Source organism: Anabrus simplex, chromosome 2 (genome assembly GCF_040414725.1).
Source record: "Anabrus simplex isolate iqAnaSimp1 chromosome 2, ASM4041472v1, whole genome shotgun sequence".
In the NCBI taxonomy this organism is placed as follows: domain Eukaryota; kingdom Metazoa; phylum Arthropoda; class Insecta; order Orthoptera; family Tettigoniidae; genus Anabrus; species Anabrus simplex.
Genome location: NC_090266.1, coordinates 650,992,257 through 651,011,447, shown reverse-complemented (window position 1 = coordinate 651,011,447; position 19,191 = coordinate 650,992,257). Strand labels below are relative to the sequence as shown.

The window sequence follows — 19,191 nt, the reverse complement described above, 5'->3', positions numbered from 1 at the left end:
ATCACCATCTACAGAGGGGTAGTCACCTTTACTGATTTCTTGTAAACATACATACATTACCATTGTAGACCATTATGCCTTTCAGCATTCAGTCTGCAAGCCTCTGTGAATTTACTAAATGCCTCCACAATCCTCTACTTGCAACTAGTGCTGTGGCCTTATTTAGTTCTATTGCTCTTATCTTTAAATCGATACAAACTGAGTCTAACCATCGTCGTCTTGGTCTCCCTCTACGTCTCTTACCCTCCATAACAGAGTCCATTATTCTCCTAGGTAACCTGTCCTCCTCCATTCGCCTCACATGACCCCACCACCGAAGCTGGTTTATGCGTACAGCTTCATCCATCGAGTTCATTCCTAACTTAGTCTTTATCTCCTCATTCCAAATACCCTCCTGCCATTGATCCCACCTGTTTGTACCAGCAATCATTCTCGCTACTTTCATGTCTGTTACTTCTAACTTATGAATAAGGTATCCTGAGTCCACCCAGCTTTTGCTCCCGTGAAGCAAAGTTGGTCTGAAAACAGACCGATGTAAAGATAATTTCGTCCGGGAACTGACTTCCTTCTTACAGAATACCGCTGATCGTACCTGCGAGCTCACTGCATTACCTTTACTACACCTTGATTCAATCTCACTTACTATATTACCATCCTGGGAGAACATACAACCTAAATACTTGAAATTATCTACCTGTTCCAGTTTTGTATCATCAATCTGACATTCAATTCTGTTGAATTTCTTACCTCCTGACATCAATTTAGTCTTCGAAAGGCTAATTTTCATAACATTGCAGCTATTTTCAAGTTCCAAGATATTAGATTGCAGGCTTTCGGTACAATCCTCCATCAAGACCAAGTTGTCAGCATAGGCCAGACTGCTTACTACATTTCCACCTAACTGAATCCCTCCCTGCCACTTTATACCTTTGAGCAGATGATCCATGTAAACTACGAACAGCATAGGTGAAAGGTTACAGCCTCGTCTAAACCCTGTAAGTACCCTGAACCAAGGACTCATTCCAGCGTCAATTCTCACTGAAGCCCAATTGTCAACATAAATCCCTTTGATTGATTTTAATAATCTGCCTTTAATTCCATAGTCCCCAAGTATGGCGAACATCTTTTCCCTTGGTATCCCTGTCATATGCTTTCTCTAGATTTACAAAACAAAAACACAACTGTCTATTCCTCTCATAGCATTTTTTAATTACCTGGTGCATACTGAAAATCTCATCCTGACAACCCCTCTGTGGTCTGAAACCACACTGGTTTTCATCCAACTTCTTCTTAACCACTGATCACACCCTCCCTTCCAAGATGCCAGTGAATACTTTGCCTGGTATACTAATCAATGAGATACCTGTATAGTTGTTGCAATCCTTCCTGTTCCCTAGCTTATAGATAGGTGCAATTACTGCTTTTGGCCGATCTGAAGGTACCTTACCAACACTCCATGCTAATCTTACTACTTTATGAAGCCATTTCATCCCTGCCTTCCCACTATACTTTGTCATTTGAGGTCTAATTTCATCAATTCCTGCTGTTTTATGACAATGGAGTTTATTTACCATCCTCTCCTCATCCTCAAGTGTAATTTCACCATCATTTTCCTCCTCCCCATGAGCTTGGCTGTTCACACCACCACCAGTAAGATTTGCTTTTACGTTGAGATGTTGTTCAAAATATTCCCTCCACCTCTCTAGTAATTCCCTGGGATCTATTATTAGTTCACCTGAATTACCCAAAATCACTGTTCATTTCCTTTTTACCTCCCTTCCTAAGATTCTTTATTACTGTCCAGAAAGGTTTCCCTGCTGCTTGACGTAGCCTACCCAGGTTATTACCAAAATCTTCCCACGACTTCTTTTTGGATTCAACAACTATTTGTTTCACTCTGTATCTTTCATCTACGTACAATTCACTGTCTGCACCGGCCCTCGTTTGGAGCCATTTCTGATAAGCCTTCCTTTTAAGTTTACAACCTGCTTTCACTTCATCATTCCATTAAGATGTTTGTTTTTCCCATCTTTACACACAGTTGTTCCTAGGCATTCCCTTGCTGTTTCTACTACAGGATCCCTGTATGCCACCGATTCTCTTTCTATATCTTGAACCTGCGTACTGTCTACTGTTCGAAACTTCTCACTAATCATATCCATGTACTTCTAACTTCCTCGTCCTGCGGATGTTCTACCCTTATTCGTTGGCAGACAGATTCCACTTTCTCTATCCTAGGCCTAGAGGTACTTAGTTCACTACAGATCAGTTAGCGGTCTGTATCATCGAAAAATCCCCAGAAAACTCATACATTCCTAACACACTTCCTGAGTTCAAAGTCAGTTAAGATATAGTCTCTTATGGATCTGGTACCCCTAGCCTCCCATGTGTAGCAGTGAATAGCCTTATGTTTGAAGAATGTATTCCAAACTGCTAAACCCATACTAGATAGATAGATAAAGAATGGGTGAGCCCTGCCTTCGCAGGGCTCCACAGGTAGGTATGTGAAGACCCTTTGTGTCCCTTAAACGGGTTTGCCTAGTCCAGCCCTATTGCTCCTATAAAGGGTACCAATGTCCGGATGTTGGCATTCCTGATGTCTTCCAGGCTCACAAAACGTGAGCCAAGGTATCAATGTCCAGTGCTTGCAAGAGCCTCGCACTGACACAACACATGCACGGAGGTTTCTTCCTCCCTACCGCATCTTCTACACATAGGATCCTGACTGATTTTCATGGTGTGTAGGTGTGTCTGTAAGGTATTGTGTCCTGTCAACAGTCCAACTACCATTCGCATTCTGGTCCTATTCAAATTTATCAGGGTCTTTTAATAACTTTGCCTAGGCCCTGTGATAAGTTCACATACCTGCCTTGCTATGGTTAGCCTCTTCCAAATGTCTAAGTGAGACTGGTTTTGCACTGGGATATTACCAGTTTCAAGCTTCGGAGTGACACTCCTAGGAAGAGCTCTGGTCCTATGAAAGGACCTTTTGAGCCTTGTTTCGCTAGTTTGTCAGCTTCTTCCTTTCCACTGATACCTGTGTGCCCAGGGACCCATAATAGGGTAACTGAGCTAAGTTCACACAGCTGATCTAACATCCTTTGGCATTCCCATACCATTTTTGATGTTCTAACTGCGCATAGTGCTTTTAACGCTGGCTATCACTGCATATGGTGATGCATCTTCTATGTCCAGGCATGTTCCATATATATACAGCGCAGGCCAGTATTGCATATACTTCGGCCTGGATAACAGTAGCATATTTACCCATGGGAAGGGAGAGCCTTGTCTTAGGTCCCCAGACCCCGGTGCCTGTGCCCGTCTCTGTCCGCGAGCCATCTGTGTACCATGTACAGCCCCCAGACCTAAGACGGGCCCCAGCATCCACGGCCCACTCCTCCCTTGTGGGTATAACCACTGTGAACTTATAATTCAGATTAAAACTTGGCTTCATCAGGTCCCCGATCATCATTGTCATAGGGCAGGTCTGGTGAAGCCTTGTAAGAATAGAAGCATGACCTCTATTCAGATTCTTGAAGGACCATCCTCCGAGTGACCAGAGGCGGTAAGCACTCATTCCCGCTATTTCCTTAACATGTAAATGTAAGGGGGGAAGACCTAGGATGGCCTCCATTGCACATAATGGTGTGGTATCCAGTGCCCCTGTTATTCCTAGACACGCAAGTCTTTGGACGCTGTTTAACTTGGTGGTCACAGTTTTACTCTCCGTACCTGGCGTGATCGTGATCGTGGGCCGTGCAATAGAAATGAAACTAGAGGATCATTAAGGATATATCCCTCTCATTCTAATTCAGTAAAGTATGGAGTGAAAGGCATAGAATCATCAATGTTTAGGGAATATAATGTGTTACCTCCTGTTATAAAGAACTGTAAATCGGTTATATGTTTTAAGAAAAAACTGAAGGAATATTACTCTTTTACAGATATCTTAATATAATCTCTATATAACTTGCTTTAATTAATACAATAATATATATATTGTCCATATTTAGTATATTACAGCCATGCAGTATCTGAATATACTTCTGAAAAATTATGATCCTAACATGTAAAAAAAAAAGTACTTGTCACTTTACAGAAAAGCCATTGTATATGAAATGTAATTATTGTGTTGCCTTAAAAAAGTATGTACTGTATTGTCCCTATCACGAGCCAGAGGCTCATGGGACCTTTTGTCACCAATAAATAAATAAATAAATAAATAAATATAGAGCCACTGGACTACCTTAGGTCCTAGGCCCCAAGTCTTTCCGACGCCCTGCGACAGGCCCACATAATCTTGTGAGCCTTATCCACCTTATAGTCTATATGTTTCTTCCAACTCAGTCTTGCCTCAAAGATTACCCCAAGGTACTTAACTGAGGTTGTTTTAACAAATTTTTTCCCAAATAGGAAAGACTCTGACAGTCCGTCTAGCCTCCTCCTCCTGGTAAATACCACGAGCTCCGTCTTGTCGGGATTAACTGACAAGTCCGTGTCGTGGCACCAACTTTCCACCCTACGTAGGGAGCTCTGTACGAGCTGTTGAAACCGTACTGGGGAAATTTCCCACCGCCATCAGGCTAATGTCATCTGCATAGCCTTGGGCGTAAATTTCTCCAACATTTAACCTGGTAAGTAGTTCATCCACTAACAGACACCATAATGTTGGTGATAATACTCCTCCTTGTGGACACCCCCTGTCTATATTAGCTCTCAACATTACTGCGTTGAGGGTAAACAGAACTTGACGGCCCTGCAGTGAGGCCATAATCCATTTTATGAGCATCCTGCTCACTCCTCTCCTCTCTAGACTAAGTTCTATGGAGCACAAAGATGTGTAGTTAAAGGCCCCTTCTATATCTAGGAATACCACCATAGCTAGTTGTTGCTGATCCAAGGCGCTCTCCAGCCTAGAAAGTAGGTGGTATAGTGCCGTCTCAACCGACTTCCGTGGTTGGTATGCATGTTGATGAGGATGCAGGGGACAGTCTGTTAATACTATCTTCCTGATATGTCCATCCACCAGTCTTTCCAAAGTTAGACTAATGGATCTATAATCCTTAGGTCTAGTATATGAAGACCTTCCGGGTTTAGGTATATACACTACCTTCGCCTGATGTCCGTAATTTTTTTTTTTTTTTTTTTGCAGATTTAAGTGAAATCCCCAGCTTCTTTCATAATGCTTTGTTTGCCAGTCTGCACACGGCAGAAATGAGTGTGGCATCTGCTGAACTGCTTTGTTAGGTAATGATGTCATTGTGTTTCCATTCAATGAAATATGCCTGTTCTTTGCAATTAACGCATCCTGGGATATATTTGTACAGACTCAAGCTGTAAGATCTACCATATTTCTGAATGAATTTATAAAGCCTATTACGGACTAATATTTCAGTATTCGACTGTCATTGAGCAACATTTAATGCTTGTATTCGTATTCCTGATGGTACTACAACAGTGCCGACAACTATAAGTTTTGTTATTCTTGTATGCTTCAGCTTTTTTGTGAGTTCTGAGGTGGTAGCCAGTCTGTTTACTTTTGTGAAGTATGCGCGCAAGTAACGTCTTGTAGTTGTGTATCAAGATACCGTTATTATTGAAAGACAGTGTGCTGTAATAATTGATAGCTTGTATTCAAGGGAATATACAATATGCATAAACATAAATCAGCCTTAGCTAAGCAACGAATTGCTGAACTTTTGATAGGAATCTCCATTGAAGAAATCAGGGACAAAAGGTCATGAAATGTTTTCGGAATCAGATTGTTCTCATCAGGAAAGTGTCGCATCAACTGCAAGCCCTGTAAGTCCTGCACCTATACCCAACAATCATGACATGACAAACTACAATCCCCATAACTTCGACTCAGGAAAGGTAGCACCGTGAAAAAAAAATGCAGGTGAATCATTTTTCGTTCTTTGGAGAAGGAGAAGAGACAAGCTTCCAGAGTTACCATTATTCATACAGAAGCTGCTAAGAAAGGAAGGGAAGAAAAAACATACGGTTCTGGGGACTTTATGTAATGAATCAGGAAGAAAACGTCACTTGAACTTTGATTTAATTTTCCTGCCAATTGTAATTTTTACACTAAAATTCAATTTTTCTCCCTTAATATTCAGCCAATTGTAGCAAAATTCGTATGGTATATGTATCACAGCTGTATTAAGAAACCTGCGTATGGAATTTTTGATTGCACAGTTTTTTCAAGTAGTAGAGATTTTTAAGTCCTAAATTTTAGAACGTAAAAATTACACAAACTTTAGTGCGACATATCTCCTTATATAAATTATGAATAGAAAAATCGGTACGTAGTGATTTTAAAAGACGTATTATCTGCCTAATTACAAATTTACATTAACATATTAATTAAATTTCGTGAAAAAATGGAATTAAAGATGTCAAAAAATCAATTTTTTGGAAAACTATTAATTGTGTATGAATGACATTTTTGTGATATCCCTACTTTTATGTAGGTGACATTTCCACAAAGTTTCATGAAAATCCATGCATTAAGTAAAAATATCTTTATCTTCGGAGTGTCGCCTTAATTCCTATTTCCCCATTTTCCCTGATTTTGTCGGTGTTACAATTATATTTTTGGCATGAAGCATTTCTTTGGAAACTCTCAGACCGAAAGTTCCAGACGCCTCCTGTTGTGCAATGAATCATTCCGGGAAAAGAGTACCGGCCATACTGATGGTAGGCAAAATTTTGTACGAATGGGTGAGTGCACTAACTGATTGAGCAACTGTTTCTGTGTGCTTCTCACCAACAAACAATAGAGTCCTTTTTGCTTTCATTTCGTGTATGAAACAATTCTGATCGGTGTAGTATGTTGAAGAAGGGGCATAGTCTAAAAATCGCTCTGTAGCTGCTTCCACAAAGTCTTTGCGATTTTATATTTTTCGTCTGCTTCTTGCAGATACGTACAGGATACAAATTTCATAATTTTTCTACTCTTTATTCTGTACTTTTTCTTAAAACCACTCAACCAACTAGCACATGCGCTGAAAGTAGTTTGTCCCATTGAAATCTCTGTTGAAATTTCCAAGGCCCCCAGTCGCAGGTCTTCATCGCATACATTCCGCTTCAGTCTTCTTGCTTCTGTAAAGCGAGAAAATAATTTTGTATGCATAAATTTCCTGTGTTCAATGTTAATGTACGCCGCTTCTTACCCCCCCTTATTTAAAACTTAAAAATTCACAGCTTTTCTGTTGTACGCAAGATCTACAGTTTGTTTCACTTCCTTCTGTGGACTGGAAGCATAGCTTGAACTAGTAAATTTGCTAGGTGACTGCGGTGTCTCTTCACTGGATTGACGGGAATCAGACTCGGGGCTCAAAATCTGATCCGTAACACATCTGGCAAAGGTGCTTCAGATAATGCAGATGAGGTGTCGCTGCTTCCACTATCACTTTCACTGTCACTATTTCTCTTCAGACACGACTGCGAGACGATGCTGGCACCCATGGGATCATTTTCAATGAGTTTGACCCATCTCCCTTTCTTCCGAAGTTATTTCACGGGAAGAGGTGAAACCTTTTTCACGGAAATAACCTTAAGCATACTCTAGAACAGTAGCTGGATTCATTACTGCTCTTTCAAAGGAACATGTATGAGCTGGGTAGCGCAGAAAGCTCAAGGTGAGCCGGTTGCTTCAACTGGTCACCAGGGCTATCCACATCGAGCTATATGCTAACACGCGAATGTCGGTTTCGATATGACAGTATGGACAGTTCCCTTGATTGATTGATTGATTGATTGATTGATTGTTTGATGTCTGTTGTTTAAAGGGGCCTAACATCGAGGTCATCGGCCCCTATGTTCCCTTGTTAGCAGCCTATATAAGCAATGAAGATCAATAAGTCCTTCTGCTTTTATCATTTCCACACACATTTCATCCATCCCTACTGCCTTTCCTGTTTTCATTTGTTTAACAGCCATTTCCACCTCTGCCATTGCAATATCACTCTCCATTTCTGGATCATCCCCATTCACCACTACACTCACTTCTCCATCATTTCTCACATTTAGGAGTTTATCGAAATAGCCTTTGCACCTGTTTATCTCCTCTGGGTCTGTTATTAATTTCCACTTTCTTCCTTCACTTGTTTTGTGTAGATTTTTTCTTTCTCTTATTTTTTTATCAATCTACACAACATCCTTTTCCAGCTCTTTTTGCGAATCTCTCCCAACATTTTTTCTTTTCCTCGTTTAACACTTTCTTTTTACACTTTCCCTTAATTTCCCGGTACTTAATCTTACTTCCTTCTTTCGTATCTCTATTCCATTCTTGCCATGCTTTCTTCTTTTGTTTAACAAACTCCTTCATCTTTTCATTCCACCAAGGTGTCTCGTTTTCCTTCACTGTCTTCAAAGTTCTGCAACAAATCTCTGCATAGCGTACAAATGTGTGTTTAAATTTGGTCCATTCTTCTTCTACACTCTCTATTTTTGATAGAGGAATGTGCTGTTTTAATTTCTCCTGACTTCTCTTATCTTTTAATTCCATACCCTTATTTTCTTCTATCTTATTTCTTTTACTCTCACAGTTTTATAACCCCCTGTGGGTGGCGGACGCAGATGAAGAATACACCCACGGCATCCCCTGCCTGTGGTAAGAGGCGACTAAATGGAGCGACCAAGGGATGCTTGTATTAGAACGATGAAACTTCTTGTGATTAGTACCATCACGCGGGGAACACCATGGGTCGCCTTTACTTGCGAATAGTATCACTATTGAAAGTAATCAGCTTCATTTTCCGTGTAAATTATAATCACAGAGACTTACAATAATTGAAAATATTCCACCTTTTTGATACTTTTTATTTCCTTTTTAGCAAATTAATTATAAACAGTACATGTTTCGTTCTTATTTGAGAACATCTCCAGCTGTTGTTTAGCTTAGGTGAATCACTGAGTTTTTGAGTACATTATTTTCAGGTACCTTATTCCTCTTAAGAACTTCAAATTAACACCACATCAAGTAACATGCTCCTTTGACATCAAGGACATGTATACAAATATTCCAGTGGATGAAACAATAAAAATTATCAGGAAGAATCTAATAGAACACAAGCAACTCAGCCTACCAGAAATAGATTTCATTAATATACTCAAATTCGTTACGAAACAATTATTTCACTTTCAATAAGAAGATATATAGACAGGAAGGCCTTCCTATGGGAGCTCCCGCTTCGGGCATTTTAGCCAATATTTGTCTTGATTATCTCGAACATGCCAAAATAATAGGACAAATAGAGGGTCTCAATTTATGGATACGCTTTGTAGACGACACTTTTGTAATAATAGATCGTAGAGTGAACAACAGTGAAGATATCCTCAATAAATTAAATACATTGGATTCTAGAATAAAGTTTACAATAGAAAAAGAAGGTTCCATAAATTTTTTAGACATTAATATAACACGGAAAAAGGAAGAGTTTGTTTTCAAGATACACAGAAAACCCACTTTTATTCCCATTACTATAACTTACTACACTTACTTATATAGAGCATTTAATATACCCCTTACACACACGGAAAATAACTGCTCTTTATCCGTAAACAAGCCCTATTTAACGGATTTGAACTAAATATGGTAAACAAAATTCAGAAAATTCAAACAGAAGTTTCAAACTAACCTAACACCCGAAATAAAAAGAAAGACAAATACGCCAAGTTCACGTTCAACAACCCTAACTTATATGCAGTAACGAATTTGTTCAGAAAATATAACTATAAGATCGCGTATTCAACCAGTAATAATACAAAGCAAATATTCTTTAATTGCAATAGTGTTAATTCCCCAGGAAGAAACAAACATTCAGAATCAGGAGTTACAAATTGAAATGTCATCAATGTGAAAAAACTTATGTTGAGCAAACAGGGCGCATTTTTACTGTAAGATACTTAGAACATGTCAATGCTGAAAGGCATAAAAATTTACGCGATGGGCCAACACACGAGTACAACCGGACATCAGTTCACAACTATAGAGCAGGATTTAACTATATTGCGTAAAATAAACAAAGGATCTCTTCTAAATACATTAGAAAATTTATATATTTATTTAGAACAGAAAAGTAATCAGGATAATAACCCGAATGATATAATTGACAATAGGGACCCTATATTTGAAGGGATATTATCAAATCTTGAAAATTTAGGCAAAATAAACAAAACAGACAATAAAAGGGTGAATAAGAACGAGCCTCCGCCATTTCGTACATCCACTCCCCCACCCTTTCTAAAGCCGAAGCCGTGACAGTGAGCGACACGCCTCCTCCCCTCTCCGCAGCCTTGCCTCCCCGGAAGGTGGAGCAAACATCGGAACACACACATCATTTTATACAAGACGTGAAGCAGCTTCAAACGTAGCTCCTCCAGGGTCACGGTAGAATTAGAGTTTAACAACAGTAAGGTATGGAACAATTTTATACACTAAGTTACTTTGTAAAGACACATGTTTTCATTATAAAAGCCAATTCCTATTTTCCTCATTTCATTTCAGAAATTGAGATGAAGCTCCCTTCTCAATTAGTGAACGACAATCAACTTCAAAGTTCCGCATTCAACTCAATTTAAGATACATTAAGTAAGCTCAAAATAAATAACAGCCAACCTGGAAGGAGTGAAAGAAGTGAACATTCAACAATATTTAGAACAGTGTCAAGGAGTCATACAATTTAAAAAAAAACTATTCAAATGATTAGATATAGTTAAGTAGGCTAACTATGTATTCATCCCGTCTCATTTCACCAACCCATTAACCACATTGTTTTAATTTCGTTTTAATTCAATTTATATTCAAATAGTTTTTAAGAGGAACAAGGTACCTGAAAACAATGTACTCAAAAACTCTGTGATTCACCTAAGCTAAACAACAGATGAAGATGTTCTCAATAACGAAACATGTACTGTTTATAATTAATTAATTTGCTAAAAAAGCAAATAAAAAGTATCAAAAAGGTTGAAGATTATCAAATATTGTAAGTCTCTTAGTACCACTATGTTAGGTAGACAATAGGTTTGTGATTAGTAGCAACAGAAGGGGAGTCTGTATGGGTTTTCTAGTACCCGTGATTAGTACCATTGTGAGAAACACCACGGGTCTGAGCGTTGCATGTGATTAGTACCACTATATCAGAGACACCGTGGGTCTGCGTTGCCTGTGATTAGTACCCACTGTATGAGGAACACTATGGGAATACCGGCGCCCGTGATTAGTTCATCTAGGTGAGGAACACCATAGGTTTGCATTGCCTGAGTGGCGCCATTATGTGAGAAACACCATAGGTCTGTGTTACCTATGCGAATTACAATACTTGTGAGTAGTACCATAATGTGTGGAACACCGTGAGTGTACGCTACTTTTGATTAGTACCGCAGCATGACAAATACCATGGTTCTACTTTTCTAATGATAAGTACTATTATGAAGGTCCGTTGACCTGGATTTTGGGTCCCTTTAGGCAACAAGCATCCTCGAATCAGGATTGTGCTTTAGAAGCAGTCCCTTGGTCAGAAATACTATTGTTTATGATCGTTTCTGGGTCGGATCCACTGATTGTTTTAAATGCATATCCATTCATTCTTTAACATCCTGTTTTTATTCTGGTCAGTGAGTGTTTTTGTACTTTAAAATTGTCATTACATATCGTCTCATTTCGTACCATTAGGGACCGATGACCTAGCTGTTAGGCCCCTTTAAACAACAAGCATCATCATCACAGTTTTACCTATTTTCATTTTAACTACCACTACTCTATGGTCTCCATCAAATGCCTCACTTTAGTGCTGTTACATCCATTAATGGTTTACGATTTATTTTCTCAACAAAAAATAACTGCTTTTGTCCTTCACCCCAGCCATATATCCTTCTATTAATCTTCTTTCTAAACCAACTGATACCCATAATCATTCCATTTCTCTCACAGAAACCAATCACTTATCTCCCTCGCTGTTTTTTCTCCATATCCAAATGGACCAATCACTTCTGTACCAGTTCTGTCATTTCCAACCTGCTCATTGAGGTCTCCCATGACTATCACTTCCACATCAAGAATTCCTCTCTATTTTCTGCACCGTTTCCAGTTTGGGGTGTATAAACTTGACTGGAATCTTTCACTCCTTCCGCCCTCAGTCGTACTCTGATTATTCTACCACTAACGTAGTCTACCTCATCCATATTTTCATCCAGGATTTTGTTAACAATCACTTCTACTCCATTCTTTGGCTCACCTTCGCCACTCCAGTGTAGGGTGTACCATCCACTCATCATCTCCAGTCCCTTTCCCCTCCACTTGACCTCACTTAGTCGCGTCATTGCAACCTTCTCTTTCTCCATAAAATCAACTCCTCTGATTTTCCTGTTTTAAGTGTAAAAAGACAATAGTTATAATATTAATAATAACAACAAAGAATAATATTTTACATCCCACTAACTACTTTTACGCAGGCTTTGTAGACATTGAGGTGCTGAAATTTTGTCGCACAGGAGTTCTTTTATATGCCGGTGTATGTACTGATGCAAGGCTGGTGTATATGAGCCCCTTCAGATATCACTGGGCTGAACTGTGATTGAACCCACCAGCTTGAGTTCAGAAGCCTAGCTCTTCTACCTTCTAAATAAGTTATTTCCTATTTCCCTCAGTACTTATTTCATTTGCAAATTTCTGTCCCTACAACAAGGTGAACTGTGTATTATTAATGTATACTCCTGTCTTCAAAACAGGGAAGCACTTCCATCCTTTGAGATCATAATATATCTTCTTTGTGAACGTCATGCCTTGAACTTCTGATATCACTGTTAACATCAGCCATTAAAAAAATACAGCAGAACAGCTGACAATAGCCCCTTATGGATGCAAATGTTGCTGAACATAATACCTATTGCATCAAATAGATGAATATTGGCAATGATTCATAGCCTCTTTTAAAGTAATAAAGTATTTTTTGTTATAATGGTACTTAGCCCCTTGTGATTTCTCATTCTACAGTTACAGTATTACCCCTCTTTTACACTTTTCAACGGACCAAGAAATACTGGTTTAAAAGGGGAGAGTGTGTAAATCGTGAGAAACAACTTGTACAGGTATATATACAAATGCTCTGGGAAAGGAAGTAAATGTTACACAAATGCATATTATTAATTTATAGAGTATTTCGATCAATTGATTCACTGTACTTACCTCAAATAAAGGTCCTTGTAAGTTAATTACTGTACTGTATTAACTGTTGACTACATTGCCTTTGTAATTCTGCTCATCCTTTGCCCGGGAGAAGGTTGCCGGTAGGTGGTTAAAAATTTTAGAATAGCTATAGATGCAATATTTTCTCTGAATGAAACATTTTAATTGCTACTATTGTACCTGTATTTACAACATTAACACAGATTTATTCCAGATGGAAAACTACACAATCACTGCTTCCTACCAAAATAGTCCAGAATTGATCTTTGTTTGCACTTATGTCTTATGACCTCTATTTGTTTTTCAAGCTCATAAAGGTTATGAAAATTATTTTCATTCCCTCTACAGATGACAAATACCTGCGTAAAACATCCACTGTTGCACTTGTGCATCATCACTGGTAGGCTTGACTTCACTGTCTTCCTCTGCTTCATCACTGTCACTGGTGGGAGACTCGGCTGCTGTTTGCTCAGCAACCAACTTCTCCACACTTCTTTCCTCTGTAGTGATCACAGAATCATCTACCCGAAGAAAATCTTCAGTAGTGCAGTCTGACTTGCAACATTCTCCATACATCAGGTAGCAGGCCTTCTTCTTTTCCTGGGCCGATGACCTATATGTTAGGCCCTTTTAAATATCAAGCATCATCATCTTCTTCTGGCAGTTGAGATTCGGCATGATTATTGAAAAATCCTGCTTTCAAGAAACAATTTGAGATGCTAGTGTGCTTCACGGCTTTCCAAGACTGCAATGAAGTGAAGCGCATCCAGGATTGAAACTTTAAATGATGATGGATCCTTTCCAGCGTCCATAAGGAATAAAATTAGGTTCTTCGTATAAAGTGACTTTTAAAGGAGTGAATAACCCCAAAATCCATAGGTTGTAGCTTGCTTGTGCAGTTAGCAGGCAGAAATTCTAACTGCGCATTCCTCAAATTAACATCCACGGGATGTACAGGACAACGGTCGATGAAAAGAAAGATCTTCCTATTTTGCGCACCCATTTTTGAATCGGAGGTGATCCAAGCTTTATGGTTGGCATCGTACGCAGTAGGTAATGATCCCACATTCTTGAAGCAACTAGGCTTTTTAGATTTCCCTATCACAAAGGTGTGGATCTTCTCAGAGCCTTCAGCATTGGCTCCCAACATGGGCAACATACTGAAAAACAGTCCAGTTTCATCTAGGTTAAAATATCCCTGGGTTCGTAATCCTTGGTCAGCTCCTGCAATCTTCTATCGATCCATTCTTCCACAATTTCATCACTAACTGCATTAGATTCCCCACAAACAGTTTTATAGGTTAGGTTATACCTTTTCCTATATTGGTCGATCCAGCCATTGGACGCGCCGAAATTTTCAATGCCAAGAATGTTTGCCACTTTAAGCGCCCTTTCCCGCAAGAGCACACCATTAATTTGAATGCCTGCGGCCCTTGAACTTTTAACCAATTTTTTACTATTTTTTTCAATTTTCTCGTATTTGCAGTATGACGCATACTCCCTTTTCTTGGAGTTTGGTCCGCATTCTGAAGCACTTGATGTAATGCTTCCTCTGCTTTTCACAATTTTATTCGGCGTGGATACAGGAAGCTGCAATTCGCGTGCCAATGAAACACGTGTTCCGCGGTACGAATCAACCTTTTCTAATATTCGAACTTTCCCATCCATAGTGAAAGTTTTTCCTTCTTTTTTCATTATTAGCAGGAAGACAATAAAGCAATAACAAAGGAGGATTAACAAATACACACGACAGGAAAGGAAGATCGCGGCGATTCACGTGAGATATTTTTTCAGAATGACATTATTATTATTATCATTATCATTGTACGAACGACTCACATAAAAAGAACAAAAAAGGTAACAAGTAACAAAATAAAGTAGATGTGACGAATCAACGACAATAACTTTAACAGCTCCAAGAACAAACGCAAGTGTAAAACAATAACCGTGAAATAACGAACTTGGGCAAAACAAACCGTCTTACTAATAAACGGTGTATAGTTTTTACACAAGGTTTTTTACACCGTTTATGTGAAATTCGTTACTAATAAACCGTGTATAAGCCTCCCGTGTATACATCTGTTATAGCTATTCATTGAATTGCTTATACAGACCAGAATCCTTGTATAAGCGTAGTATAGCAGCGAGTAGCGGAAAAAGAAACGAGTGAGCAGTTTTTTTCATGGTATTTACTGTCTGTTGTAATATAATCGTGGTGAAATATTCTACTTATCCATTTAACATTGAGCACACATTGAAAGAATGGACGATAACGTTGATCTTCACGATATTTTAAACATGGAAGACACACCATTCAGAGGTTATGAAGGCTAGACATCTTCGTAAAGAAACACTTTAATGCGACGGAATGACAATGAAAAACTATTTTTAAAAAATGATGATTGGGTGTATTTTTGTGTAATAATGTGTTACTGCTTAATTGACTTTTGAAATTGCGAGTTGATTATACATTATCTGCCTCTACAAAATTCTTACTCAAATTTGAGTATAAAAAGGAACATATTCCTTGACATAAAGAATGGTATAACTTGAAAAACGTACGTATTGTGATTTCCATACTTTGTAGTTGATTATGCAGATATAAACTTTTTTGATCAAACCTTTCTTTTAGCTACAAAACGGTTTTTCCTTTCTCCTGAAAAGTAAGGATTTTGGAATGTGTACCCTTTTCAATTCACCGATTCAGTTACAATTGCTTGCGTTTTCCGTACTATCCCAGTTAGGAGCTCTTGATCTTTTCTTAACTTTTCCGTTTCTTTCGTGGCGTTCATTACACAAGCAAGCTGGAATTCAAGAGGACATATAGGGGCAAATATTTGTTTATAGGTAGGGGAGTTAGGGATTGGAATAAGTTACCAAGGGAGAAGTTCAATAAATTTCCAATTTATTTGCGATCATTTAAGAAAAAGCTAGGAAAACAACAGAAAGGGAAACTGCCATCTGGGCGACTGCCCTAAATGCAGATCAGTAGTGATTGATTGATTGATTGATTGATTGATTGATTGATTGATTGATTGATTGATTGATTGCAGTGTTGATATCAGTATAAGCCAGTTCCCAGGTGTCTCACTCTGTGTTGCGGTTTCGTTAATTCATTTTGTTGTCGGATTTGAAAATAACGTTTGTGGCGTGTGGAAAACACCTGATATCAAAGAATGCGTGCGCTGCGTTGATTAAGCGGAAGTTCAATACTGAGAGTTCTAAGAGTTATTATTCACCATGGTTGTTTGATTTGGTCGTCACGCCGTGGTTACACAAAGCGTTTTATGTTAGTTGCGACGCCATTTTACCTCGAATTCTTTCCTCGTGATGGCCTGTCGTGGGGTAAATGGCGGGAAGTATAAAATGTCGCCAACGTAAATTTGAGGATTTTAATACATTGTGAGCATAGGAAATCCCAGGGGACCAACAAAAAATGTTGTAAAAGCGGGAAAACATAAAAGCCGGGAACGTAAATACGGAGTAATACTGTATACTTAGATTTTTGGAATATGTAAGGAGAGAATGGGATGTTGACACCTACCAGCAAAAAGAATCAAGTGACTAACTTATTGTAGTTCAGAAATGGCGAACATTTATCGAATACGTAGCATTTGTAGGGATTTTTTTGTACTTATCGCGTAGAACTATGCAGTTTCAGCCAGCAGTTAAAGGGTTAATATTTGCAGCTATTTTTTCCACTACGATTTATTTATTTCCATCTGTGTTTCCATTATACTCTTACAGAATTTATATTTTCAACCAGGCAAGTTGGCCGTGAGATTAGGGCCGCGCAACTGTGAGCTTGCATCCGGGAGATAGTGGGCTCGAACCCAGCTGTCGGCAGCCCTGAAGTTGGTGTTCCGTGGTTTCCCATTTTCACACCAGGCAAATGCTTGGGCTGTACCTTAATTAGGTCCGCGGGTACTTCATTCCCACTCCTAGGTCTTTCCTATTCCATTGTCGCCATAAGACCTGTTTGTATCGGTGTCTTAAGGCATTTAGTAAAAAAAGATTAATGATATTTTAATTTCCAATCGCCTTGTTTAAAAGTAAATACTTACGTGCTCCACAATGAATTCATATGGAAGAGAAATAGGAATTCATTTCTCCTTGCGGGCACCCATGCATCAAGGTACTGGTTTATTACTTAGTAGAAACTTTTCCATATTCTGAATTAGTTTATTCTCTCTCATGCTTCACTTAATTGTAGGGTCATCGGCGAGTTGTCGTTACTGGTATGGGTGTAGTATCACCTTTGGGCCGTGGTCTTGAATATTGCTGGGAGAAGCTGATACGTGGAGAGAGTGGAATTTCATCTCTTCCTTTTGATCATTATGGTAAACTTCCCTGCCAAATTGCTGCATTAGTCCCACGTGGCAAAGGAGTTGGTCAGTTAGATATTTGTGAGCACTTTTCTAATTATGAGTTGAGGACAATGGCTCCTGCAACAAGGTATGCTTTGATAGCTGCTCAGGAAGCACTAGCAGATGCACAGTGGTTACCTGATAATGAACATTCAAAAGAGAAGACTGGTGTTACTGTTGGTATGGGTATGATCGACCTTCAAGATGTTAGTGAAACAAATCAAGCTTTAACGCAAGGCTATAATAGAGTTAGTCCTTATTTTGTGCCTCGTATTTTACCAAACATGGCTGCTGGACATATAAGTATAAAATACGGTTTTCGTGGCCCTAACCACTGTGTTTCAACTGCATGTGCCACTGGTGCTCACGCTATCGGAGATGCCTTTAGGTTCATTCAGCGTGCAGATGCAGATGTGATTATATGTGGGGCTGCAGAAGCTTGCATAAGTCCCTTGTCTATAGCAGCATTTTGTCGTCTTCGAGCTCTCTGCACTACATTCAATGATAAGCCGGAAGCTGCTTCTAGACCATTTGATAGAGATCGTGCTGGATTTGTCATGGGAGAAGGTGGTGCATTGTTGGTATTGGAGGAGCTAAATCATGCTAAATCACGGAATGCAAAAATATATGCAGAAATTTTGGGATATGGGCTGTCAGGAGATGCAGCACATCTCACATCTCCTAGCGAAGATGGTACTGGAGCAATATTAGCTATGACACGCTGTCTAAAGGAAGCAGATATAAATCCTAGAGATGTAGGGTATGTTAATGCCCATGCAACTTCTACTCCTGTCGGAGATGTTATTGAATCAAGAGCAATTGGGAAGCTTTTTGGTGAATTTGCTTCAAATGTTGCTGTGTCTTCTACTAAAGGTGCTCACGGACATTTACTGGGTGCAGCAGGAAGTTTGGAAGCTGTTTTCACTGTGATGGCATGTTATTCTTCACTTATACCACCAACAATTAATTTAGAAAACCTGTCTGAGGGTATGGACCTCAATTATGTACCAAACAAAATGCAAGAATGGAAAACATCTACTCCTGTTAGAAGAATCGCTCTTAAAAATGCATTTGGTTTTGGTGGAACTAATGCATGTCTCTGTATAGCTGAATATATAAATCAATAAAGGGTTTCTTTTTCACCAATGTATGTTTTTATATCACATGCTACCAACACTTTCTTCCTTCAAACTTCCTATGCCAAGCTCTAGGTTTGAGTAGGAAATGTTAATTCTCTCTTTTATTCTAGAGTCAGGAATTGAGTCATGACTAGTAAGAACAAGTACCTTTATGGACCATGGGCATATAAGGGGTTACATTCAGAAGCTTAAATGCATATAATGCAGCAACTGCCAGCTCCTATGGGCTCCTACATAGTAAAATTATTAAAGTTATGTATCAAAGAATCTGAAACAAATTACTATCATATTACAGCAAATACCCAAAATGCTCTCCTTCAGCCTTCGCACAGGTTAAATGAATATATTCCAGTTTAACCTTTGCAACTCAACTTGAGGAATTTTAGAGAACTTCACTGTGAGTTGTATCTTTGAATTTAATTGTGTGATAATTATGCATATTTTCCTTTATTGTAACTTACAAACCAAAGTCTTATGCCGAATTCATAGTCAG

At 38.9% G+C, this 19,191-nt stretch overlaps 1 protein-coding gene across 1 annotated transcript in view; it reads left to right on the top strand.

Annotated features, from left to right (window-relative positions):
- The window catches only part of LOC136864313 (3-oxoacyl-[acyl-carrier-protein] synthase, mitochondrial), a 29,926-nt gene extending 11,231 nt beyond the window's left edge, over nucleotides 1–18,695 (top strand). Inside the window, exon 3 of the mRNA XM_068225833.1 lies at nucleotides 17,406–18,695. Coding sequence (XP_068081934.1) covers nucleotides 17,406–18,686 — 1,281 coding nt within the window. The 3' untranslated portion in view covers nucleotides 18,687–18,695. The remainder of the gene's footprint in view (nucleotides 1–17,405) is intronic.
- The last annotated feature ends 496 nt before the right edge of the window (nucleotides 18,696–19,191 follow it).